Source organism: Leptonychotes weddellii, chromosome 9 (genome assembly GCF_054177405.1).
Source record: "Leptonychotes weddellii isolate Sample4059 chromosome 9, ASM5417740v2, whole genome shotgun sequence".
Lineage (NCBI taxonomy): Eukaryota > Metazoa > Chordata > Mammalia > Carnivora > Phocidae > Leptonychotes > Leptonychotes weddellii.
The window spans coordinates 12,125,755-12,151,864 of record NC_138377.1 but is presented as its reverse complement, the minus strand read 5'-3'; the positions used below and the strand labels follow the sequence as shown (position 1 = coordinate 12,151,864).

General features: G+C 41.0%; 1 protein-coding gene across 3 annotated transcripts in view; it reads right to left on the bottom strand.

Moving 5' to 3' along the window:
* Positions 1-348: 348 nt before the first annotated feature.
* Positions 349-26,110, bottom strand: part of EFCAB11 (EF-hand calcium binding domain 11) — a 139,655-nt gene continuing 113,893 nt past the window's right edge. For 2 of the 3 annotated variants that reach the window (XR_014148318.1, XM_006741908.3), the window contains one exon: positions 349-563. Coding sequence is in view for 2 of the 3 variants with exons in the window: in XM_006741908.3 (XP_006741971.1) it covers positions 482-563 (82 nt within the window). In the remaining variant the exon portion in view is untranslated. Of the gene's footprint in view, positions 564-1,532; positions 2,927-26,110 lie in introns of those variants that run through there. The other variant, XM_031037512.2, reaches the window with a different exon arrangement.

Here is a 26,110-nt window from a genome sequence, read left to right as displayed (position 1 = left end):
TGGAACATCGTTAAGCACTCAGTACACACAGGTGCTATTATTTGTTCAAAACAAGTTGAATGCAAGAAGGAAATTGGTACCATTGGCAGGAAAAAGTGACTTCTCTCCAGGCATTAGGAACCAACGAGAATCAGGGAGCGAGCAGGTGGGGTGGTGAGGACTAGTGAGTGGAGCGCCCCAGCCCACAGTGTGGGTGGGTGTGGTGGGTTGAGAGTGAAGAGGAGGGGTGGGGACCTGCCCTAGTGGCCGAGCCAGCAGCAGCCTCGCTCAGGGCTGCTAGGCCCATGGAAGACTACCTGTAATGACCACCTACCTCTAGGATTCTGCGATGCAAGTAATATCAGCATCTGAAAACCACAATGGAGAGTTTAATCACAAGTATGCAGCATAATTACATCACTAACGGAGCAGCGTTTGACATTTAAATATACATTACAATCTATTTCTCTCCCCAGAAGTTGCCAAAAGCAGTTCACAATAGTTAGGCTTCATTTTGTCCATAGTTCATGGCATATTCAAAGTCTTTAAAGCTGACAAGACCGTCTGAGTCTTGATCTACTTCCCTGGAAAGTGAAACAAAAAATTTAGTTATTTACAGGTTATTTTTGTCACACTTCTGCATCAAGAGCACTCCACAATCTTTATTTCTTTGCAGGTCTATGAGTGAGAGGCACCTACTTGAAGGCAAATTTGATGCCTATTTTTTTCTTATACTGATAATGCCTATGGTGGGAAGGAAAGGAAAAGGTATTTATTAAAACCTACAAAAATAATATATTCAATACATTTAAAGGGATGAAGCCAAATGCACAGGTTTTTTTTTTTAAAAAAGCAGAAATGACGGTTTTTCTTGTCATCCTGCACATTCTTTCTGTGATGTATCAACAAATATATATGCAATACACAACAGAAATGTGTAATAAACCAACGAGAGATAAGAAAAATGTTTGGGGAATAAATAGCAATGATGGGAACAATGATTGACACCTGCACCGAGCTGCCTTGGCATTCCTCGTCTCATCGAATCTCAGCATGGTGCTGGGATGGGTCCACTTTACAGACAGAGACACTGAGCTGAAAGTGGTCCACCAACTTCACAAGATCACACTGCTGGTAAGTGGGCAGACTTGGAACGCAAATCGAGACCATGATATTCCCAAACCAACGCTCTCTAAGTACTCTACTGCACGTTGCCTCCCTACGTAAATAGACTAGTCCAAGGAGAAGGGGTTGTATTGCAATTTCACGTGGCTAACTCTAGCTCCAGAAGTCTTCACTGGCCTCGGAAGTTGTGTTAAATCCTCACAAACATCTGATCAGCTTTTCGGACTCCTAGGAAGAGCGGTGAAGATGGGAGCCTCTGGCTGGTTGGCTGAGGCTGTGGGTGGCCTCAGTTGGGTTGGCCGTGTGTGTCCTGAGAACCACTGAGACAGGAGCATTGCTCCCTCAACAGGGACAGAGAAATCGCGCCCCCTCCACATGGGTAAGATAACACATGTCAGAAGGACAAAAATCACAGCATTAGAAACACATTTCAACCATGACCAGGAAAGGTAACGTTTATTTCAGAAGTGTGTTTGAAAGGGTAACTGATGAGCAGTGGTCACAATTCCTCTTTGGGGGGCCTTCTAAAACAATGCATTACATTCCTTATGTAGAGCTCTTGTGGTTGATGCAAATTACATTTTGTTGAAACAACAAATGGTATCAACCATGACACAGGGCTTTTGAAAGCAAAGACTGGCCCAAGTAACAGAGCCACTAATCACTGTAATAGTTTTAAAGCAGGCTTTTAAAATATTGAATTCTAAAATAAACTTTCTGAATATTTCATGCCAAAGTCTCCGAAGTCTATAATGGTTCTGGATAGTGATGGTAATTTTTCATTCTTTTGAAGTAGAGAAAATCCCTACTTCTCTGCCCCAGGGCAAAACCATGTTGCAGTGTGTTCGTAGAAAATGACTGTAGACTACAGAGGCCATTATTCTTGCTACTTCTTTTGGTAAAATATACATGATGATTTCATGCTATACAGGACCAAAAGCAGAATGTCAGATCTCTTCTAAGGGATTAGAAATAATCAGTATCACATGTTACTGACTACGGAATATAAACCTTCCCTTTTATTAAATTAGATAATTGAAGATTCTTAATATTGCCTACGTGTTTTTTCTGAAGGAAATGGATTAGATAAGTGGCCTTTTTTTCTTTCCACTCTGAACTGGTATGGTTGAACTACAAATCCCAGAGGGTGGGTTAAAGAGGATAACTAGAAAAGTAATGTTTAGAATAAACTGCTTCCGAGAATATTTTCTCAGTGTGTTTGTTCACTTACTGAGATGCTGAATGTTTGTGGAAAAGGGAATCCCTTTTTCTCAGTAAATAACCTTCATTGTAATTGCATTCACTTACTTTTCTTGCTGTCTTTGCCAAAACTTCCCATCATAAAATGGGCACGGTATAACCAAGAATCGTTAAAATGGAAACATTTATTCATAAGGTTTGTAGTGGCATTTTATTCATATAGTGAATGGAGGAACATCGTGTTTATATTTAGAATGAGACGGGGTAAAATACTTTCTATCTTCTGACTTTTCCTCCTCATTATTGTGTGTGTGTGTGAGAGAGAGAGTGAGAGAGAGAGAGAGAGAGAGCGTGGTCTGGTCGTCTCAAGGAGGGTGAAGAGGAAATTCACATTTCAGAGCTATAATTTTAAAAGCTGAAATATATTGTTTTTCATTGCGGGCGGAGTTGCCTTGAAGAAGGAAGGTTTCACAGCACCCACGCTTGAACAGCAGAGTGGTGGAAGAGCAGATGCGGCTGGTGGCTAGACGCAGTCTGTGCGGAGATGAAGACACGTCTTTAGGGACCAAGTCTCATTGTTCCCGTTTACTGCATTCCACGTCAACAGGAGTTCGCTCCGGTTCTGAAAGGAGGGCATGCTGTTCTGGTGTGACCAACACACACTGAGCACAAAATACTCCACCGCCTCTCACCCCAACTAGAAATGAATTCAAGGAGGGTGAGAACTTTCTCCTGTTTCTGGCTGTGTCCCCACCTCTCAGCCCATAGCAGACGACAAATGTTTGCAGAGTGCATGAATTTGTGGAATCAACGAATCGGAGAAACAGCTGACAACATTATGGAATATCTACCAACTCCCAGGAAGGGTTGGGGGTCGAAGAAAGAGAGTATATCATCACTGCTTTTACGGAGTCTGGAAACCAGCCAGAGAAATAATATGCACTGAAGAAGGCCCCTAGGAACCATCGCCCGGGGACCCATAAGGAATAGTCAATTATGGTCTCCACACCCAATCGCATTTTGCAAACACAGACTAGGTGCAAGAGAGACCAAGTGAGAGAGAGGTGAGCTCTGGCAAATGAGGCTACAGAGCAGAACACGGATGGAAGGAACCACTTGAGTGTCGGGCTGAACAACACAGAGATAAATACAGAGCAGGAAATTGGAAACTGAGGCAGACGCTAGACACATCTGAGTCTAACCTGCCCTGTAGCCGAAGCCCGAGCGCTCCGACCCAGCTAAGTAGCAGCTCTTCCGCCAGACACGTGGATATAGATACAGACAAGTATAAAGGCATCTATTTCAGAACCGGCTTTTCAAAGGAGTTAACAAAGCTCATATAGATGTAATGAGAGGAAAATAAATGCCGTTAACAACAGTAACCGCTGTCTAGAAATGTAGGTCCAGCTAAATTGAAGCCTTCCTGGTTTGCTTGTTTTTGAGATGCAAAAGGCAGACGTGGGACTGATTTGTGGAGCAGAGACTCAGCAGAGCTGAGCTGCTCTGTGTAACTCGGCACGAACAATTTAGGATCCTCGGGTGGAAGGGGATGACAAGCCAGATAAGAGAGACAATAGGAAGAAGGGGCCACGGAGAAGCAGGAGGTGGGGATACTCCATGAAGGGAAGTGGCCCCTGAGAAAGTCTGCAGGGTTGTGGTGATCAGAAGTCCTTTAATTAACGCTTATGTTTACCTTGTGTTTCAAAGGTGTCTGTGTTACTCGTTATAACCTCCCGTATCTTCACCAAGGGGTGCAACAGGCACACACTCCACTGGGGATGGTGTGTGTGTATGTGTGTGTGTTGGGGGGGTGGTTCTGTGTTGACTTCGAAGCTTAAGTCTGGGTTAGGAGAGGAGTTTCACCTGAGCAGGTGCACGAGCCAGTAAGAACAGTGGGGAAGGGTTCGACGATCCATCAGCCGAATTAATGCAGAGAAATGCGAACTCAGAGTCATGGGCCTCCCAGAAATTGTAAAAAAGCTCCAGAAGTGCTTTAAAATCCTGCAGGGTGTGCAATGGGGCTTCCAGGCAACACTGTTTTAATTGTGATGCACAGGAACACCCAGGCTGACACTGGGACACATTGAGAATTTCAGGCAAGACCAGACTGTGTCCACTTAGCTAGGTTCTGACAGTTTTCTGTTAAAATATAAACATTTTCTGACTCATCCTGTAAGTGGTTATAATTACTTTCATCAGCATGAGCTTTAGCATTTGTCTGTTACATCCTGACTTGTTAAGCAAGATTCTGTTCTCTCCTTTTTGTGATGCTGTGTGGACTCCAACAGCCAGGACTAGATGGGCTGTGACCCAGAGGCTAAGTGGGCCCCACCCTGAAGGAGCCAGGGTTTCACACTGCGATTCTTTTACTAAGGGAGGCCAGAGTGTTGCTTTAATATGTTCTGAAGAGAAACATAGGGGTTTTTCTAATTTTAAAAATATATAAATAGTGACTGTTTTTCACAAGTAGTGTTTCTTGTACAAAAATATTTACACAATAACTATTTCTTGTAATCTTGAGAGAGTAGCTATTTTTTGGAAAATAGTTTTTGTAAAATAATTCAAGACTGCCGCATGGCCAGGTCTCCCAAGCCGGATTTCAGACTGGAGTACATGCTTTTGCCCACGTTACTTAAAAAAATTTTAAATAAATAATTTTTTTAAATTAAAAATGAAGGAAAGAAACAAAGAGGGAATGCTTTAATTTCATTACATTGAAACAAAGGAATATTCTCTATCAAAATGATAGAGACTATCAACGTGACATTTTTGAGTGGAAACAAGAACACAAACTAGTATGTATTATAATTACAATCTTATAAATGTCTATTTCATTTGGGCAGAACTTGAATGTGAAACGGTAAGCAGAAACTTCTCTCTTGGGTTATTTTGTCTTAGAGTGTTTTTTAATATTATTGATATTTTTCAACTGAAGGAATATTTTCCTTCAGTCCAAATTTTCTAAAAAGCTGGCCTTATTTTACAATGTGTAAACCCTCAACAGCTAGAGCAGCATTGGGCTGGATAATCCTTTACTGTGGGGGTCTGTCCTGGGCGCTGCAGCATCCCTGGGCTCTATCCTCAGGATGTCTGTGGTACCCTCCCTCCTTGCTCCCCAGCTATGACAGCCCAAAATGTCTCCGGATATTGCCGAGTGTCCCTTGAGGGACAAAATCGTCCCTGTTTCAAAAGTACTAAGCTAGAGGAACCACAGTTGGAGGCAATTCTTTGGAACATTCCAGGTAAATCTACACTTACTACAATAATTGCTCTAAGGACTTTTTTTTTTGTTAAACAGGTGATTTCAGGGGCAGCTGAGGCACACATGTTTCTTGGATGGATTATGCAGATAACTGCCCCAACGCTCTGTCTTGCTGACACCAAGGTTCTGAATGGAGCCCAGAGAAGACCGCACTCGAGAGGCAAGCTCTTGGTGTGATAACAGAGCCAGTGAGAGGCACATCTGTGTTCCCAGCAAATACACTGACAGACAGCAATTATTTTGAGTCACACAGGGTTTTGAAAGTTGGCGCTGTATTTGATTCACCTGCAATGTGAATGAGAAATTTAATGTGGAGGCAAAGATTTAAATTAGAAAAGTTTTCTTGGTGGAATTTTTGGGGTGGGGGAAAAAAGGAGAGAGAATCTCTTTCTCTTTGATTCTTTATGGAATAATTTAAGCTAAAGTCAAAACTGCCATCACATTAGGGACAAAGCTGTCATCCTGACTGAGCAGTGAGAATAGAAATTACCCTCCAAGCAAGGAGCTCCTGCTGGGGATGAGAGGACCCGCCAATTGAAGATGTGATGATGACAGCCTTCTCTTCTGAGGAGCCCGCTGGTTCTTTCCACCGGCGAGCTTGCCTCTTTGTTGATGAGAGTCCTGCCGGGCTCTATGGCAATCCAGTTGGTAATGTGTTTATTAATTTTACCTCCTTAAAGACACGTGTTAAGAAAAGCCATTCAGACATGCAGGAAAGATAAGAGATGTGTAGATGGTTTCTGGTCTTTTCTAGGTTCCTGTGGGACTCTGGCTGTTCAGTGAGTGGTGGACTCCCCACACACCCACCTCGTGTCTCACCCCCATCTTTTAGCCCAGTCATGGCTGGAGTACCACCCCTCGGTGCACCCCACACCAAGTAGCTCTCACTGTCTTCCTGGGACTGCTAACACCTGGGGGTGGCCCTTGCACGGATACTGCCTGGAAGTGTGAAAAAATAAGGAGTTGACACCCCATGGGCCAACCCCTGCCCAGGGAGGGAGAAGGCGTCAGTGGATGTCGGCTCTCTCCTGTCCCTCAGGCAGGCAGACAACTCTGAAGTTGTACGCTTGGCTCCCTGGAGGTTCTGGTGGGATCAAGCTCTAGTCGCTTCCAGAAGTCACAAACTTGGTTCACAGATCCTTGTACTGGCTTGCCCTCAGTCTCTGTCCTGCGCTTGCTCACGGAGATCATTTCCCAAACAAACAACCTGCATGCGATTCCTCACCTAAAGCCCCACTTTCAGGAAGAACCCAGGCTGAGACACAGTGGAAAGTTTATTTTGAGAGATAAAGTTCTCCCAGGGCATTTCAGTTGCCATCAGCAATAACCTGTCACGTCAGATTCTCAATTCAGGTGAGGGGTATCTCACTACTTGAAATAGATCAGAGTGTTCCTCTGGAAACATTTTTAGAGCAAATGAAATATTGCCTTTAAGAAGAGCTCTGAAGTTTGAAGCTCAAGACAACTGAAATGCCAGGGGTCACCAGAAAATGATAGGAGCAGTCTTCTCTGTCTCAAACACATGTCTTATTTAATAATATTTAGTCTGTCAGCAATTACTTATTCCTTTAGCATGAGAACAAGATGTTCCTAGGGAGAAGAGAGGACTCTGGCCTTGTGGATACAGAGGTGCAGCCGTGGACTGGCCACGAGAAGGTGGTGGAATTGGGCATGCTGGATGAACCGTGAAGGATAAAAGGCTGGCCAGACCAGGTCAGGAATGAAGAATGACACAAGCCAGGCAAAACTTAAGACCAGGTTCAGCTCTCTAAATGAAAGACGCAGTGGATTTTTTTGGGCCCTTCCCCAGCATCCATCCTACACCCTCTGTGCTACTTGGCAGCTGTGTGATTTGGGTGGATGGCTTGCCACTCCAAGTTCCAGGAGTGGGAGCTAACTGGCCGAAGGCAAGCACTGTAATCCTCTCCCTCCTCACCACAGTGATTGGGTGCAAGGATTGACTGGCCATTTCTCCCTTGGCCGCTGCTGACTGGTAAAGAGTTGGTTCGACCATAATGAAGCCTAGGAATTCTGTTTGTGAGTTAAGGAGAAGCCCTTTCCTTGGGTAGCTGGGATGCAGAGGTGAGGCTTGGCGTTACAACTGTCCTCTTCCTACCACAAGGATGCAATCTCCACAGTTTTGTGAACCAATGGTGCATTGATCCAAAAATTTTCTGTACATGCTCGTAAATGTCAATTATCAGCCCAAGAATGGGGCTATCCACAGTGAGAGAAAGAGTCAGAAGACTAGCAGAGTGAGCTGGAGCCTAATCAAACCAGGCCTGAAGCATGCCTGAGGTCAAAATTCTTAGTCACCTGACCCAGTAAAGTCCCTTGGGTGTTCAAGGTGGTTGGAAATGGATTCCTGATACTTTCAAATTAAAGTATCCTGACATACCAGGGATCCCATCTGAAATCTTTTCTAAACCTTGCAGTATCTGGAACTTGGCAGACTTAGAATAGACACTCATAAATACAATATTTTTGAAATGATTATTCCATTTTGAAATGAACCCTAAAATAATTCAGATTTTCTTGTTAGGTGCTATCTCAAGATTCGGGATTATTCTCCACAGTTCTGCATTCTAACGAAGTTACTTTTCTTGCTGCATCCAACAAAAATCCCTATTTGCAGCGCCTTAACTGTGATTATGTGCTGAAAGAGGCTATTGATGGGACCAATATGGTTTTTTCCTTACAGAGCGACAGGATAGATTCTCCAGTCCAAGACAAAAAAGAAAAATGGATATGAAATGCAGTCACAGCTGGCAAAAGTGATTAACTATAAATAATGACTCACTTTTTCCTATTTACTAGATTTTAAAAATGGGGAGTCTTATTTAAAGCTAGAAACATTTTAAAAGGAGGAAAGAATGTAATTTCAGTATGCTTGATTATTGACTACTTGTGGGCATGTGGATAAATGCAATCAACTTACAGCCCGATGTCTCACTTCCGGCAAATAGTGTCATATTCCTTCTCTAGCAAGTGTTTTAGCAGAGCTACCAATAAATAGTGACATGATCTTTTTTCTCAGTTTGAATCCCTGGAAGAGAAATTGTGATGTAAGAAAACAGCACAGATCCGGCAGCTTTAAGGATAAAGAACAGAAGCCAAAGTGAACGTCTTTGAACCAATTACAGGAAAAATCTGGTTCCTATGCTTTTGGGTCACTAGCCCTTCCATTCTTGCCCCACAGCTGCTGTGTGTGACAGGTTTGCTCTGAATATGGCAGGGGGGAAGGCAGCGTGGTCTAGCAGAAATGGCCCAGGAGGAAGCTTTTGTCTCAGCTAGGCTGTGTGACCCTGGGCAAGTGTCTTAGCTGCTCTGAGGGCCAAGCTCTTCACTTGTCAAGAATGACTGGGCTATGACTTGCCAAGATTTGATACGGCTCTAAATTTTGATGAATCTAAGCTGGATCTTAATATACAACTTAGTGTCTTTGTGCACAGAACATTTAAAAATACAACCGAACTCCTGTTAGCTATTTTTGCCTTCAAAAAGTACTTTGAATCTTTAACCCTGCAGACAGTTGTAAAGAACCATACATATATAAATGTAAATGGGGGGAAAATGATCCTGCCTTCAACAGTGTGAAATATGAATGGATATAAAGCCATTTCTATTTCAAATATATAATCACTTCAGCTGAGATATCTAGTATCATCTTGAACTTGATTATGAGATAAAAGAAATGGGACAGAGATGGCAATCATTTAATCTCTTAAGAACAGCTATTCTGAAGAGCTTTTCACTCTCTGCTCAATAGATTTCTCGCAGGTTATGATCCGGCCAGAAAGAAAGCATAATGATGAGGAAAATTATGTTTTCAATAACACACGCTTTTACAGTACAAGTCCTTCCACAAAGGAGGCAATAAAATGAACTCTGACCACGTTAACAGATGGCGTGATGGCTCAGTGCACAGATGCGGCCTCTCTGAAAGCAACAAGTTCATATCCTTGACTGGAGGTTTAGGAATGAGCTGAACTTTCAAGTGTAATGTGGGAAAGATTATATACGCTCAGACAAGAAAGCTGAGTATTAGTGGACTCAGAGGCTTGAAGAGATGGTCCAAAAGAAAAGGCTTAATGAGCTTCGTTTTGCTAATGCAACAAACAGACTTGAAGTTGAAATATGAACCATAAACATTCAACCCGTTTATAAGTCCCTGCTAATAACATTGTTAGCCACCGTGTGATAGGAAGCTTGCTTTTTAAAATCATACTTCCTCGGAGTCAGAAGATACCAGTTGTCAAATAATGCTTATCTTCTCTAATAGTATCATGTTTTCAAGTAGAACATATATTTAATAATACATGATAGGGAAACTGGAGAGTTTTTTGTTTGCTTATTTTTTTCCTTTCTTAGGAATCTGAAGCTAAAGTTTATCTGGAAAAGTAAATGTGCCAGAGATTCAGAATATGTTTTGGAAAATACATGTGGTATCAAAACATAATATAGAGTGTCAGTAAGTAAAACAGTGTGATTAAGACCCAGCAATCAATGAGTGAGAACAACATCCAGAACATGGACATAGGAATTCACCAAAGGTCAAAAGAGGCATTTCAAATCGGTGGCTATGAAACAGGTTGGTAGGAAAAGGAGCTGGGATAATGGGTTATCCATTCTGACATGGGTGAGGTTTGATTCTGTGGCAGAGCTTGCTATATGTTCCACAAAACTTATTTCCTTCTCTTCCCGAAAACATAACTAAACCACGTTTTCCAGCCTGCCTTACAATTAGATGAAACTGGGAGTTCTGGCAATGGAATGATAATAATATAATAATAGAGAAACAAAAACTAGCCAGTGCTCCATCTAATTAAAAGCACTCACATTTCAAAGGAGAGTACAGGACCTGATAGTCACCCTAGGGACTGTGACATGGCCAAATCATACTGTGTTAGTGGAGCTTCACCAGAAATCCAAGGGACTTGCTCTATATAGCTTATAGAAACATTATTTTAAAATTTTTCAGGTCAGGTGTTTGTTTGTTTGTTTTTTTCCATTAAATGAGGATGCAGGAATTTATAAAAATTAATATTTTTAATTGCTTACACTTTAGTTTTAAATAATCCATTTAAGAAAATAAGATTTTACATCTCAGTCCATTTCCAATTGATGTGCATCACGGAGCGGGTGGGAAATCTGGCCTTAGTTCAGAATAATTATGATACATTACTTATGCTTTCATTTACAACGTGCTCCCACCATTTGAAACCTCTGGGTTCTGTGGACAATAATAAACAACATAAAAAATGAATAACATTTCATAATGAAACAATTCCCTCATATTATCAGAAGCTCTCTATTAATAAAGCCCACCTATAATCACAAAGTCACACCAAATGGAATGACCATGAGGGCTTTTAATATGAGAATTTCAATCAAAAGAGATAAAGAAGGTTCACCGGCCATATGACAAGTGTTTACAAAATTATGAAATGCAGAGAATGTGAACAGGGCTAACTTAATCAAATCCTGGGCTAAGACCAAGGGACTCCAAGTGCAAGTTCAGAGGGGATATTTTAGGAACGAAACCTGGAAGTGCTTCTTCATATAACAGCTAGAAAACAGGACTTGTTTTCTATCCCTGAAATAAAAATAAAATTCTCAAGGTCGGTATGGGGACGGGGAAAGAAAAGGGGATGTACTCTCCTTAATGAGGTCTCACAAATCTCATGATACCCCCTCGCCCCAATCCTCTCTCCTCCTGCCCAGCACTGAGAATTATTTTCAGGTGGGTGAACACTGTGCTGCAAGCTGGCATGGCATTGGCCTTGATGGGTAGGTGGGCAGGGAAGAGCTTTCAGATGTTTCAGGCTGAGGACAGGAACTGGCACATCATGAAGGGTTTCAACAATGTGTAAATCACTAAGGGGCCCTGGGGTGCTGGCGGGGCTCTTCCTAGCATTGGGAAGAAACTGGCATCTCCCATAAATGGCCACACTAATACTGATTTCAGGGATTCAGATTACTAGCCCCATCCAGTGTGACATTTTCTGCCCATTATCTAGTCTCTCCTGCCTCCAGGCAGGACCACATCATTGATTACGGAGATTTTCAGCCACTAAAAAAGATCCTGATCATCATTAAAGACATTAAGTGTTGATCTGCGCTGACTAAGTGAGTTAAAAGGTTCGTGCCCTTCTAGTAACAACTCAAAGAGGCTATTTCAGGATATTTATTAAACAAATTAAGTATTTACATTATGCTCAAGCACAGAGGCACAGTCACTGAGCACGGAAGTGTGAGAAGATGAAACCAAGAGAATTTATGGTGGCAAAACTCTGCTTTTTCAGTTTCCTAGAAGTGGGGGCTGAGGACCCACCAAGTGCTTGGGAATGAGTCTGAATTGGGCAGGCATCAATGGCCTCCTGATGACCACCTGCACAAATCTTTTTAATGTAGTTGAACTAAGGTAACCAGAAGTTCACCCTGATTCCAGATGTTTTCCTTCTAGAATGTTCAAAAAGCAGCGATTAGGGATTGGAGAGACAATCTAGGAAATCTTCTTCAAAGCCTAAAGACTAAAGAAAATGGGTATATTTCTCCTACAATCCCCCCCCCCACACAATTAAAAATTTTAATGCCATAACAATAATGGACGTGATCTAAAAAATATTTTCTTCAGCCTATGGTGCACAATATGGCCAAGTTTTCTCAAATACAGCAACAGTCCGTGAATACTAGATCATCTGTGTCATGATTATTATTAGCTTTCCTCCTCCTTGGCTATAACCTTGCAGTGGGCAGAGACCAATACATCTTGTTCACTGTGCTGTTCTTAGACCTGACACAGTCCCTAGCACACACTGGCTGCAAGGAATGTGTGCTGAATATACGAACATGTGAACAGGAGAGTTTGGCGATGGGAGAAAAGTATCACTCACCATTCCATGATCTTGGACCAATTGCTATGATCATTTTGGCACTTTTCCTTCTGACTAGTGTAAGAACATTTTGTATCCTGCTATTTTAAATATAATACAAACATTTCCCCCCATTGCTATAGGCTTTTTCATTTTTAATGGCTATATATGTTTTTAATCAAATGGATTTATAATGATTTACTTATTTGTTGAATTTTCAAACGCCTTTTTGCTTCTGTAAATGTGTCAATGAACACATTCAAACAAATGCTTTTTCTTAGAAATAGGTTACTGAGTTCATTTAGTCATTCATGGGACACACACTAAGAGCCCACTGTGGACCAGGTGCACCAGGTTCTAAAGATGTGGGGAAGAAAGAAACAGAGTTCCTTTTAGTCTAGTCAGAGAGAATGAAGTAATTCTGTGTAAAGTAAAACCACCAGTGTGCTAAATGCTCTGAAGGAAAGAAAGAAGGTGCTATGAGATGGTGGGGTAGAGGACTGAGCGGGAAGGTCCGAGCATCGACCCTGAGGATGCAGAATGGGGCTGAGATCTGAGGGATGAGAGATAGTTGGGAGGTGCAGAAGGGCTTTCCAGGCAGAGGAAACAGCATGTGTGACAGCCTCATGGCAAGAGAAAGGTACTTTCAAGGAATGGGAAGAGCCACCATGGCCAGAGCATAGAGGGAGGATGAGCATGGCACCCAATGAAGCTGGAGGGTGAGGGGGATAAGACTGTTCTGGAGCTGGAAAGCCATGTAAGGGTTTTGGTCATAATCCAAGGAGCATGAGAAGCCCTGATGTGCTTCAAGGAGAGGGCTAACGTGCTTAGACAGAAACTTTGGAAGTTCATCCTTACTGTAGTAGGCAGAATAATGCCCCCCCGCCGAAAGATGTCCAATCCCCAGAACATGTGGTGATGTCACATGAGAAAGGAAAGTAGGGCTGCTGATGGAGTTAAGATTCTTGACCTTAAAATGGGCAAATTATTCCAGATAATCCAGGTAGGGGCCCTGTGTAATCTGGAGGGTCCTTAAAAGTGGAAGGAGGGTTCATCTCCCCCTCTGATTCCCCCCCTTCATTTTTCCCTTCCTACTTTTTTTTTTTTTAACATATAATGTATTATTTGTTTCAGAGGTACAAGTCTGTGATTCAACAGTCGAACCAGGAGAGACTATGGACTCTCAGAAACAAACTGAGGGTTCTAGAGGGGAGGGGGTGGGGGAATGGGTTACCCTGGTGATGGGTATTAAAGAGGGCATGTTCTGCATGGAGCACTGGGTGTTATACGCAAACAATGAATCATGGAACACTATATCAAAAACTAATGATGTAATGTATGGTGATTAACATAACAAAATAAAAAAATGTTAAAAAAAAGTGGAAGGAGGGAAGTAGAAGACTCAGTAAGAGTCAGAGAGAGCTTGGAAGATGCTAAGCTACTGGCTATGAAAATGGAGGAAGGTGCTATGAGCCAAGGAATGTAGGCAGCCTCCTGAAGCTCTGGAAGGGCGAGGAAATAGATTTGTCCCTAGAGCCTCCAGAAGTAAGGCAGCCCTGCTGACACCTTGATTTCCAGCCAGCAAGGGCCACTTTGGACTTCCAACCTCCAGAACTAAAAGGCAATATACGTGTGTGTTAAGTCACTAAGTCAGCAGTACATCGTGACAGTGGCCACGGGAAATTAACACAAGAGGGGAAGGCGTTGAGTTTGGTTTTGGATATTTAAGTTTTGCATGTCCATGATGTGAAGAATACAGATGTTTGGAAGTATTCGCCTGTTTAGCCACTCACCTAACAAGCTGTATGATCTTTAAATAATTTAATATACCATTCATGACCTCACTTTTATCATCTATGAAAAGAAAACATATTTAAGGTTGGTTCCAGTTCTAAATCTCGGAGTTTATAAGTGTGGAAAGAAACAAATATGCTTTTCACTTAAGATTCCTGTCAGTACTTGGCAATCACTGGGGAAAAGCGATATCAAAAAGAGTGGACCTAAACTGAAGGGGGATAAGATTCCACTTTTTAAAAAGTACCCGAAATATAAAATAATCTGGAAATACCTTAATAAGAAATGTGTTGAATTTGTATAAAGAAAAATACAAAATTCCACTGAGACATACAAAAGGATATTTAAAAATGTAGGGAGGGGCATGCCATATGTGTATTCCTGGTTGGAAAGACTAAATGTTGTAAAGATGCCAAATTCCTCCCAATTAATTTATAGGTTGAATGCAATTTTCATCAAAACCCCAAAGGGAGGTTTTTGGAACTCCACAAAAATAATTCTACCATTCATCTGGAAAATAAACAGGCAGGAAGAGCTGAGAACACTTTGAAAACAAGAAATACTAAGTCTAAGAACATATTATAAGATTTGGGGGGGGGGAAAAGGTGTGTCTTCTGTGTAAGGAGACCAGGGAATAGAACAGCTCACAGCCTGGAGAGGTCTGTGTATGTGTGTAAAAAAAACTCAGTACAGAATAAGATAATAAAGGCACCATATATAAATAGGGACTATTTAATAAAAGATAATGGAAAAACTGGATATTTGGAAACAAAAATGTTTAGATCATCACGTGAATTCTAAATACATGAAAGTGGCAGATAGTCTGAAAATTCAAACCACAGATTCAAACCGACAAAAATGGAAGTGAATATTAACCTGGTCTCAAGATGAGGAAAACTTTCTTAGTATAAAAGTAAATGGAAGAAATTGTGAAGGAAAAGATCACGGATCTAAATATATGAAAACTTAAAATTTCTGTACTTCAAAAACCATAAAAATAAAACTGGAAAAATAGTTGTAATAAAAATAGAAACATAAATGTTTTCACTAAAGAAGAAAAAATGAGCAAATGACATATTGATAGATAATTCACAAAAGAAGGAATAGAAAGAATGGATAAACGTGTGAAAATGTTTAATACTACAATCAGTGAAAAAAAAACCCCACAAAAAATGAGATACTATTGTCACCTGTTAGACCAGCAAAGATGTGAAAAGTAAGTAACATTTGGTCATTGCTGAGCACATGGCGAGAGGGGCATATGCTGCTGGAGGGACTGTCATTTGTTAATTAGGCAATGCGGTTAAGAAGAATCAAGAGTTGTAAAAATGACAAAATAAGCTCATACGCCCTATTATGGTATGCCCCACATCCAGGAACCTCGCCTAAGGAAATAACAAAAGTGCAGACAAATACAGTCATTGTAGATGTCTTTATTTTTTTAATTTTTAAAGATTTTATTTATTATTTATTTGACAGAGAGAGACAGTGAGAGAGGGAACACAAGCAGGGGGAGTGGGAGAGGGAGAAGCAGGCTTCCCACCCAGCAGGGAGCCCGATGCGGGGCTCGATCCCAGGACCCTGGGATCATGACCTGAGCCGAAGGCAGACACTTAATGACTGAGCCACCCAGGTGTCCCCTGTAGACGTCTTTAAAAAGTGAAAATAGCAAAATGATCGAAAAGCAAAGATGTAAAAACAAAAACAAACTCTCACTTGAACAACAAAACCCCGGAGAGCAACAGGAAAGAATAAATACCAAAGTGTTAACAATGATGATCTTCGTTCTCTAGTTCCCGAACAGTCCATGAGCCGCCTGTGTTCCTTTTGCACCCGCGTGCCCCGCGAAGCCCAGGCCCGCACACCCTGGCACACGCGCGTGTGCGCACAGAGCAAAACGCCTGCGCCCTCGGCCCACGCGCCACGGCCTCTTCCCTGTTCTGCCAGCTGCCGTGGCATTGAGTCGATAGCTAAGGGAAAATTCATGTTTGATAAAATCATCCCGAGGGCGATGGCCAACAAAGGCAAAAACATTTAGCACTTCGAGGGCTTCCATAATATGAGTTTATAAGAAAGGAATGAAAGGAGAGACGCTACGGACAGCACCGCGAAAGGAGCGCGTGTGGCCGCATGTGCGGCGCCGGCTGCGCGCACATTCCTCCGTGCTCTTTCTGGGACTGCACGGTCTGGCTATTCGGCTCACTTGACACTCTTTAATAATAAATATATCCCCGTATGGAAGTTTTACTGAACACAGCTCCCAGGGGGAAGAGAAAACAAAACAGAACCCTTTTCTTAGTTCGATCCAAACCGCAGGGATAAAACCGCTCAACTTCGTGCTTGGTGTTACAAATCTCCGGAGCGCGGGCCTGAACAAACACCCTGAGATGGGAACTTTCCTTCGCCGCCGTGGCTTCTCTGCGGCGCCCCCCCCTTGCCGCGCCCCTGAAGTGAGCTGTCTTGAGGGCTTCGGAGCTGCCACCCTTGAGTCTCACATACTCTGGAACACGGGAAAAACGGCCACTCTCACTTGCCCACCAAGCTTCCAGATTCCCACCCTCTGCCCTGAGCAACAGCATGTAGTCATTTTTTCCCTTTTAATGGACTTTGGAAATCCCCCAACCTACTTTTTTCTTTTTACAGATGAGAAAATTAAGGCTCAGAAGCATAAAGCAACTTTCCTAAAGTTATATATCCAGCTGGCGCCAAAACCAGGATAGACCACCAGGTCGGTCTCTTGATGGACAGCAGGGTTCTACACCCAGCTAATAATAATTCTGGGCTTTCGCGGATCATGAGCACCTTTGTCAAAAATCCACAGAGGTCCGATTTTACGTGGAAAGAAAAGCCAAGTTGCAGAATACCACCAGCTCAAGAGTTGTGTACACAATGCATGTAGTACTAGGAACAAGACCTCAGGACTGCTCCTTTCCAACTCGTTCTGGGTTTCTGTGGGGATGTGGGATGAACTCTGGGACCAGGATCACTGTGCTGTGCCATCAGTCCAAAGCTTTTCACAGCCATGCAGGATTCCGGGCTGCGTAAGCCCCGGACCTGGAATGCCCTAATCATGACTTCCCAGCCAGACCTGCTCCCCGGACCTCTGCAGAATAATAGCACGGAGATCATTCCAATAATTTGGGGGTGGGAAAAGAGAACAGAGAAATGTTTCAAAATATTAGTGCTTAAAAATTAGGCAGTAAGTGTACGTTTGAAAATTTTCCATTAAAGTTCTTAATTAGGTTTTTCTCCCACAGATGCTGGGCTGTGCTTAAGAAAAGAGCCCTTAGCAAAACTTGAATTTAGTAGAAGCACTGGTATGAAAATTAGAGGAATTTCATTACGAAATCCTTTTTAATTAATACTACATGGATAGCTGTAAACTTGGGTTTTGAGCAATGGCGAAGAAATAAACTATTAGAGGAGAGTGAGTACCCCCAGAACATCCTGAAGATTAGAGTTTTGACTGATTTGATAGAGCACCTAACTGAAAAAATAAAAATCAATGAGCATAAAGAGGAAAGTCGAAGGAGCAGACTGGAGACGCTGCCGAGACAAGGAGAGAACATGAAGTCTATAGGGGCCTTAGCAACAAGAAAAATGAGTGCTCAAGTCTCTGTGAAAAGATAATTTTGGAAAATTCAGAGCAAATGATGAAAAATTTGTGAACCAAGAAAGAAATGTGTTCTTTTTATAATATAGTAAATTCACCCCTCGCATACTTTGCGGGCATTCATAATTATAGTTGACCCTTGAAACAACATGGGTTTGAACTACGAGAGTCTATTTATATGCAGTCGTTTTGTTGTTGTTGTTGTTGTTGTTGTTTTCAGAGTTGACAGCAAAAGGCACAAGGCATATATTTATGAATGCCCACCCCAATCTCCATGGAACCCAGCTGAAGGTGACTGGTACAGAGTTCTCCCTTGCTGCCCTCTGAGTATCTGGGGAGGCCCATGGAGGCCATCAGCAGCCCACTGGGGGCCCTAAGAATGAGCAGGGTTGCAGGTTGCCCCATGTGTGCACAGGGTGATTAGATCCAGCACCCAGGACTGGCAGGCAGGAGGCCGGGCTGAACCAGAGGAGAGGTCCCAGAGTGCGGGAAGCCCCGGGCCCCAGGCATCTCCACCCCCGGAGTCCTCTGCGTGCTGGCCATCCCAGTTGCATTTGGGTGGCTGCGGGCCTTGGGCCGCTCCGGGGAGGAACAGACCCCTCCCTGTGGGGGCCCCCTCTGCCCAGGCGCCTCCTGGAGGCCGGGCACTCGAGTTTGCACACAGCTGCTGATGGCTACAAGCCCACGGCACACCTCCAAGCAGATGAGGCAGCTGTACTGTTGCCTCTGCTGAGTCAGGGCCCACCAGGCTGCAGAACATTACCGTCCCCTCCGGCCAGGGCCACTGCTGTCACTGCCCCTGGCCCAGCCTGGCCTGACTGGACACAGATTTTCTTCAATAAATAGAGATACAGTACTGCAAAAGTATTTTCTCTTCCTTCTGATTTTCTTAACGACATTTTCTTTTTTCTAGCTTACTTAGTTGTAAGGATACAGTATATAATACATATACAAATCATGTGTTAATCGACTCTTTGTGTTAGGGGTAAGCCTTCTGGTCAACAGTATGCTATTGTAGCTAAGTTTTAGGGAGTCAAAAGTTATATCCAGATTTTCAGCTGCAAGGGAGTTGGTGCCCCTAACCTCCATGTTGTTATGGGGTCAACTGTATTTTATATCAGAAGGCTTAAATGGGGATTTTATAAAATATAATGTACATTCTTGATTTTTAATTTCAGAAAACTAAGCAAAACAAAGACTTTAAAATAAAAAGCCATTATTGTTCTTAATGGAGAAACGTATTAGTGTCACGTTTCCCAAAAGCAAAGTCAAAACAAAGATACTCTTTCTCAGACAGGCTATTTAATAAATTATTAGAGAGTCTTGTCATACTGATAAGGCAGGAAAACAAGTAAGAAAAATTCATAAGAAAGGAACATCACTGGGTGGCTCAGTCGGTTAAGTGTCTGACTTGATTTTGGCTCAGTCATGATCTCAGGGTCTTGGGATCAAGCCCCGCGTCAAGCCCTGCATCAGACTCTGCAGTGGGCCTGGAGCCTGCCTGGGATTCTCTCCCTCTCCCTCTACCCTTTCCCCTCTAAAAGAAAAAAAAAAAAAAGGAACATTACTAATTGCTGAAGTCATGACTATATAAACTCAGGAGCCTGAAAGAAATCTAAGAATTTTAGAAACAAAATAATTCAAGAATATTTATCATATAAAACCTACTCCAAAAAAACAGTAGCATTCCTTTTTAGCAATAACAGCTATTAAATTTTTGTTTCAATAATCTATTTCCTGGGGCACCTGGGTGGCTCAGTCGGTTAACCTGCTGGTTTAGGTCATTTCGGCTCAGGTCATGTCCTCAGGTTCCTGAGACTGAGCCCCTGCATTGGGATCCAAGCTCAGTGGGGAGTCTGCTTGAGGATTCTTTCTCTCTCTCCTCTCCCACTTCCCAGGCTCATCTGAGCATGTACTCACTCTCTCTCTCTCAAATAAATAAATAAATCTTTAAAAAACATAAATTTCCCTTATAACAAGGACAAAACATATCTGTACTTAACACACATTTATTGAGTACTTACTTGGTAACTAACCTAAGGTGGGATATATCAGCCCAATATAAATAAAACTACAAATATCTTATAAAAGAAAAAATAAGTAAAAGTAAAAATGGCAATACTTCAATTTATTTTTTAAATACATTTTTTCCAATAACAAAAGGATAATTTGTTACATACAAAATTCTGAAAATCATATCAGAGATTAATTTGGACAATAAGGATGGGGCTTGCCTTAGGAAGTATCAAATTATGTCATAAAGCAACCCACATTAAAACTACATTGCTGACTTCAGAAATCCAGGGAACCAAGTACAGAATTTCAAAATAGGACATAAGTTATATCAGAATTTAATATAGGACAATCTGAGTGTAGCAGAAAGGAGAGCTGCTCAGATTATTCTTTAATAATATTAAGAAATAGAAACTTAGACCTTTACGCCAAATAAAATTATAAAACCATAATAAAATTATAGTGAAGAAAAATTTAACATACAATTTCCCAAATTTAGAAAAAACAGAATAATATATTTATCCCAAGTGGCTACTTAGATTTACTACTTAAAAAACAAGAGAAATCACAAATAAGTGGTGGTGGGGGTGGGGGATAAAACTAAGATAAAAGGTAAATATTGATATGAAAATATTTTGTGATAAATATTGTATATAAATTTTGACATCTAAATTATATAAAAAGCTCCTACAAATCTGTATGAATAAGTCAAAATTCCAGATGATAAATGGCCAAAAGAATAAAAAATTTAAATATACCAAATTTAAGTAGCTAACTGTTCAACTTGCCACATGAGCGGAATGAAATAAAACTGTAATGTAACACTTTACGCTCACCAAAATAGCAAACCCAAAGACAAGTGATAAAGTCCAGAGTTGGCAAGCCCCCAGGGAACATATTACTATTGCCCAAGTACAGTGTTTCAAACTCCAAAGGCAGTCCAACAAGAGGTAACTGTAACCAGGCACACACAAAAGATGATAGTCTTTGACCCTTTAATCCTATTTCTGAATATGTATCCAAAGAAAACACACTTTAAAAACTTCTGCTCTTCAAAAGATATTGTTAAGAGAGTGAAAAGACAAGCCACCAGACTAGAAGAAAATCTTTGCAAATTATGTACCTGATAAGGTAATATATAAAGAATTCTCAAAATGCAATAATGAGAAAGCAAACAACACAATAATAAATGGGCAAAAGACTTGAAAAGACACTTCACTAAAGAAGATATATGGATGGAAAATAAGCACATGAAAAGTTTTCAAAATCATTAGTCATTAGGAAAATATGACTGGAAACCACAATGAGATAAACACTGCAAACCTACAAAAATGGCTAAATTTATAAAGATCATTGTGGATGAAGATGTAGAGCACCTGGAAGTCTCATTCACTGCTGGAGGAAATGAAAACACTTTGGAAAAGTTTGGCAGTTGCTTAAAAAATTCAACATATAAATAGATTAAAAACCTAAATGTGAGACCTGAAACCATAAAACTCCTAGAGGAAAACAGGCAGTAATTTATTTGACATCAGCTGTAGAAACATTTTTTTAGATATGTCTTCTCAAAACAATAGCAAAAATACACTAGTGGGACTACACCAAAATGAAAAGCTTTTGCACAGTGAAGGAAACCATCAACAAATGAAAAGGCAACCCTACTGAACTGGAGAAAAAAATCTGCAAATGATCTATCTAATAAGGGGTTAATATCCAAAATATATGAAGAGCTTATATAACTCAACAACCAAAAACCAAATAATACAAGTAAAAAATGGGCAGAGTACCTGAATAGACAATTTTCCAACAAAGCCCTACAGATGGCCAACAGACACATGAAAAGATGTTCAACATCACTAATCAGAAAAATGCAAATCAAAATCACAAATAGGTATCACCTCATACCTGTCAGAATGGCTAAAATCAAAAATGCAAGAAATAACAAGTGTTTATGAAGATGTGGAGAAAAAAAAAAAAAAAAACAACCCTCATGCACTGCTGGTGGGAATGAGAATTGGTGCAACCACTATGGAAAATAGTGTGGAGTTTCCTCAAAACGTTAAGAATAGAACTACCATATGATCCAGTAATTCCACTACTGGATATTTACTCAAAGAAAATGAAAACACTAATTTGAAAAGATATATGCACCCCTATGTTTATTGCAGCATTATTTACAATAGAACCAAGATATGGAAACAGCCCAAGTGTCCATCGATAGAGGAATGGATAAAGAAGATGTGATATGTATGTACGTACATACGTACGTGTACACACACACACACACACACACACACACACACACAGAGGAATATTATTCAGCCATAAAAAAGAATGAGATCTTGCCATTTGTGACAATATGGATGGAGCTAGAGGGTATAATACTAAGTGAAATAAGTCAGAGAAAGACAAATACCATATGATTTCACTCATGTGGAATTTAAGAAACAAAACAAAGAAAAAAGGGACAAACAGACTCTTAAATACAGAGAACAAACTGGTGGTTGCTAGAGGGGAGGTGGGTGGGGGAGATAGATAAAGGGGATTAAAAGGTACAAACATCCAGTTCTAAAATAAGTCTCGGAGATGAAAAGTACAGCATAGGGAATATAGTCAATAAGATAGTAACAATGTTATTTGGTGACTACACTTATTGTACTAAGGAATGTACAGAATTGTTGAATCATTATGCTGTACACACAAAACTAATATAACACTGTATGTTAACTCTACTTTGATATTAAAAAGTTCAGTATACACCTACCATATAATCCAGCCATTCTATTCCTAGGTATTTACCCAAGAGAAAAGAAAGCTCCTACCCAAAGACTTGTACCTGGATGTTCATAGCAGCTTTGTTTACAACAGTCAAAAACCGAAATAATCCAAATGTCCATTATTTATGGATAAATAACCTGTGGTATATTAATACAGTGGAATACTACTCAGTAACTAAAAGGGAATGAACCACTGATACACACTATAACATGGATAAATCTCAAATAATTATGCTGGGTCAAAGAAGCTAGATGAAAGTAGAGTACATATTGTGTGGTTCCATTTACATAATATTCTAGAAAATGGGAACTAATTTGCATTGACAGAAAGCAGTTTGGTGGCTGCCTGTGAAGGGGGAGCAGGGAGGTGGGAAGGGGCAGGAAGATGGGGATAACTGCAAAGGGATACAAGGAAACTTTTGATGGTGATGGACATCTTCATTATCTTGACTGTGGTGATATTTCATTAGTGTACAGGTGTCAAAAATTATTAAAATGCACACTTTCAATATGTGTAGTTTATTGCATGTCAATTATATTGCAATAAAGATGTTGAAAATACTTTAGGTAGTGGGGCGCCTCGGTGGCTCAGTCGTTAAGCGTCTGCCTTCGGCTCAGGTCATGATCCCAGGGTCCTGGGATCGAGCCCCACATCGGGCTCCCTGCTCGGCGGGAAGCCTGCTTCTCCCTCTCCCACTCCCCCTGCTTGTGTTCCCTCTCTCGCTGTGTCTCTCTCTGTCAAATAAATAAATAAAATCTTTAAAAAAAATACTTTAGGTAGAAAACCATTTATACCATCATCTTTTATAATGGCAAAAACCCAGCAGGAAATCCATATGTCTACCAAAAGGAATATAGCTCAGTAAATTATGGCTCATTGACTAACCACGAAGCTTTTCTGTTGTTAAGCATAATATATGTGAAGGTCATGTGGATATAAACTTCCTCAGAGGAGAACATGAAATGATATACACAGTATATTATAACTATACAAAATCCTATGATTACATGTGGCTAAAGAATGGAATAGGTCACAGAGAAACCTTAACAGTTTAAAGTAAGGGATTATAGGTATAAACATGGAGATGTTGGAATAAATTTCATGCTGGCTTGTTTTTTGGGGTTGTATTAACATCTTTCTAAAGCTTTCTCCAAAGCATTTGGGAAGTCCGGGCACTAAGGAGACAAAGAAGCTAAAGGAAATGTAAATGCGGAATTTTCCAGCAAAATATTATTTACATGCCTCTTTCCCTTCTCTTTACACTCTCTCCACAGGCTCTCTGCGCGTTCCCACCGGTCCTACTACCACTGTGCTGATCTTTCCATCCCCAGGACACTGCATTATTTGGGTCCTTGCCATTCTCCCCCTAGCTACCATAGTGATTCTGCACACTCAACCTCCCTCTCCATGCTGCCGTCAAGACAGACAACATCATGTATTTCCCTCAGAAAAGCTTTGAGAAGACTCCTCCTCTGCCCACATAACACAGTTAACTCCCTCACGTAAGTCTACTGCAACCTCTATTTCCAATATTATTTCCTTATTCCCAAACCCCAGCCTCTTATTTGTTAGTTCTTAATTCCTATGCACCACCCTAGGTCCTGAGGGTGTAAAAATAAGTAACATTTGTGTGGTGGTTAATTTTATGTGTCCACTTGGCTATGAGGCCCAGTTGTTTGGTCAAACACCAGTCTAGATGTTGCTGAGAAGAAAATTCGTAGATGTGATTAATCCTTAAATCGGGAGACTTTGAGAAAGGCAGATTGCCCTCTATAATGTGGATGGGCCTCATCCAATCAGTTAAAGGCCTTACTTAAGAGCAAAGAGTGAAGTTTCCTGAAGAAGAAGCAGTTCTGCTTCAAGACTATAACACAGAAACCTTGGCTGAGTCTCCAACCTGCAGCCTGCCCTATGGACTTTGGACTTGCCAGCCCCACAGTTGTGTGAGCCAGTTCCTTAAAATAAATCTCTCTCCCTCTACGTGTATATACCCTGCTGTTTCTGTTTTTTCTGGAGAACTCTAATACCATATGTCTCCTACACTTATGGAACTCATAGGCTAACCCAGGGAATAGGAATATAACCAAAAAATTAAATCCAACTTGGAGGTTACCAGACTAGCCCTTCCACCATAAACGATGAAAAAAAATTTTTTTAAATGGCAGGGGTGCCTGAGTGGCTCAGTGGGTTAAGCATCTGCCTTTGGCTTAGGTCATGGTCTCAGGGTCCTGGGATTGAGCCGAGTATCAGGGAATCTTCTTCTCCCCTGCCCCTCCCTCAGTTTGTGTTCTCTCTCTCTCTCTCAAATAAATGAAATCTTAAAAAAAAAAATGGCTTTCAGAGATGGAACAGACAGCAAGACCCATGATCTCTGAGAAGAAAAACAAGTGAAGAGCACCCCATGATGACCCTGGCTTTCTGTCTAGAGGTACTATCTGGACTGAGGTGCAAGGAAGGGAAACTCAAGCAGGGAGGGTGATCTAGCTGAGCTGGGACGAGAAGCATATCATTTTTTGACCCTCTTTCCTCTATATGACAAAACTACTTCCAGCAATAATCATGTAATAATCAGTAATAGTCATTATTTTCTTGATTTATTCTCTGATTTTAAAACAAACCGTTAACAGTGCAAAAAAAGAATAAATATCACTTTACAAAATATTATTCAAATTTAGTAAAATAGTTCAGGTATAAATTAAAGTCTATGCTTAACAAACATAAATATGATGCCTCACATTTCCCACTCTGTTTCACTATTCCACATTTTATACACAAATTTCCACTCTTAAGTAGCCACATAAAATGACAGATTTTAATAACTCAAACTGTTTCTGTATCTTTACAGCCATGTGCTATCATTACTTACACCAAATCCATTTTTAAACATGGGAGTTTCTTGTACACAGGATGATGGAAACACAAACTGTAGTTGAAGCCAGTTCAAATGATTCTGAACTGCGCTAAGTGTACTCTCAAAATGAACACATGTAGCTGTTCAATAGAATGAAGAAATAGGGCGCCTGGGTGGCTCAGTTGGTTAAGTGACTGCCTTCGGCTCAGTCCTGGAGACCCTGGATCGAGTCCCGCATCAGGCTCCCTGCTCGGCTGACCCTCCTGACCCTCCCCCCTCTCATGTGCTCTCTCAAATAAATAAATAAAATCTTTAAAAAAAAAGAATGAAGAAATAACAATGTGCAATTTAAAGTTTACATATGTATCCTTAAAACTCAAAAGGAACCTCAGCAGTTGTTTAGAACATAAGCCAACAAAAGTCCTACCTTCCACCCTCCACCCTACCCCAGGAGTATTTTATCACTGATTAATCAGAATTGCAGAGACATGGTGATAATTAAAAGATAGACTTTTAGTCATTTTTATAATAATTTTTTATAAAACAATTTTATAATTGTTTTAAAATTATCTCCAGACAGCATTCCTTCAAATTTCCAGCACCTAGGTTGGATTGCTCCC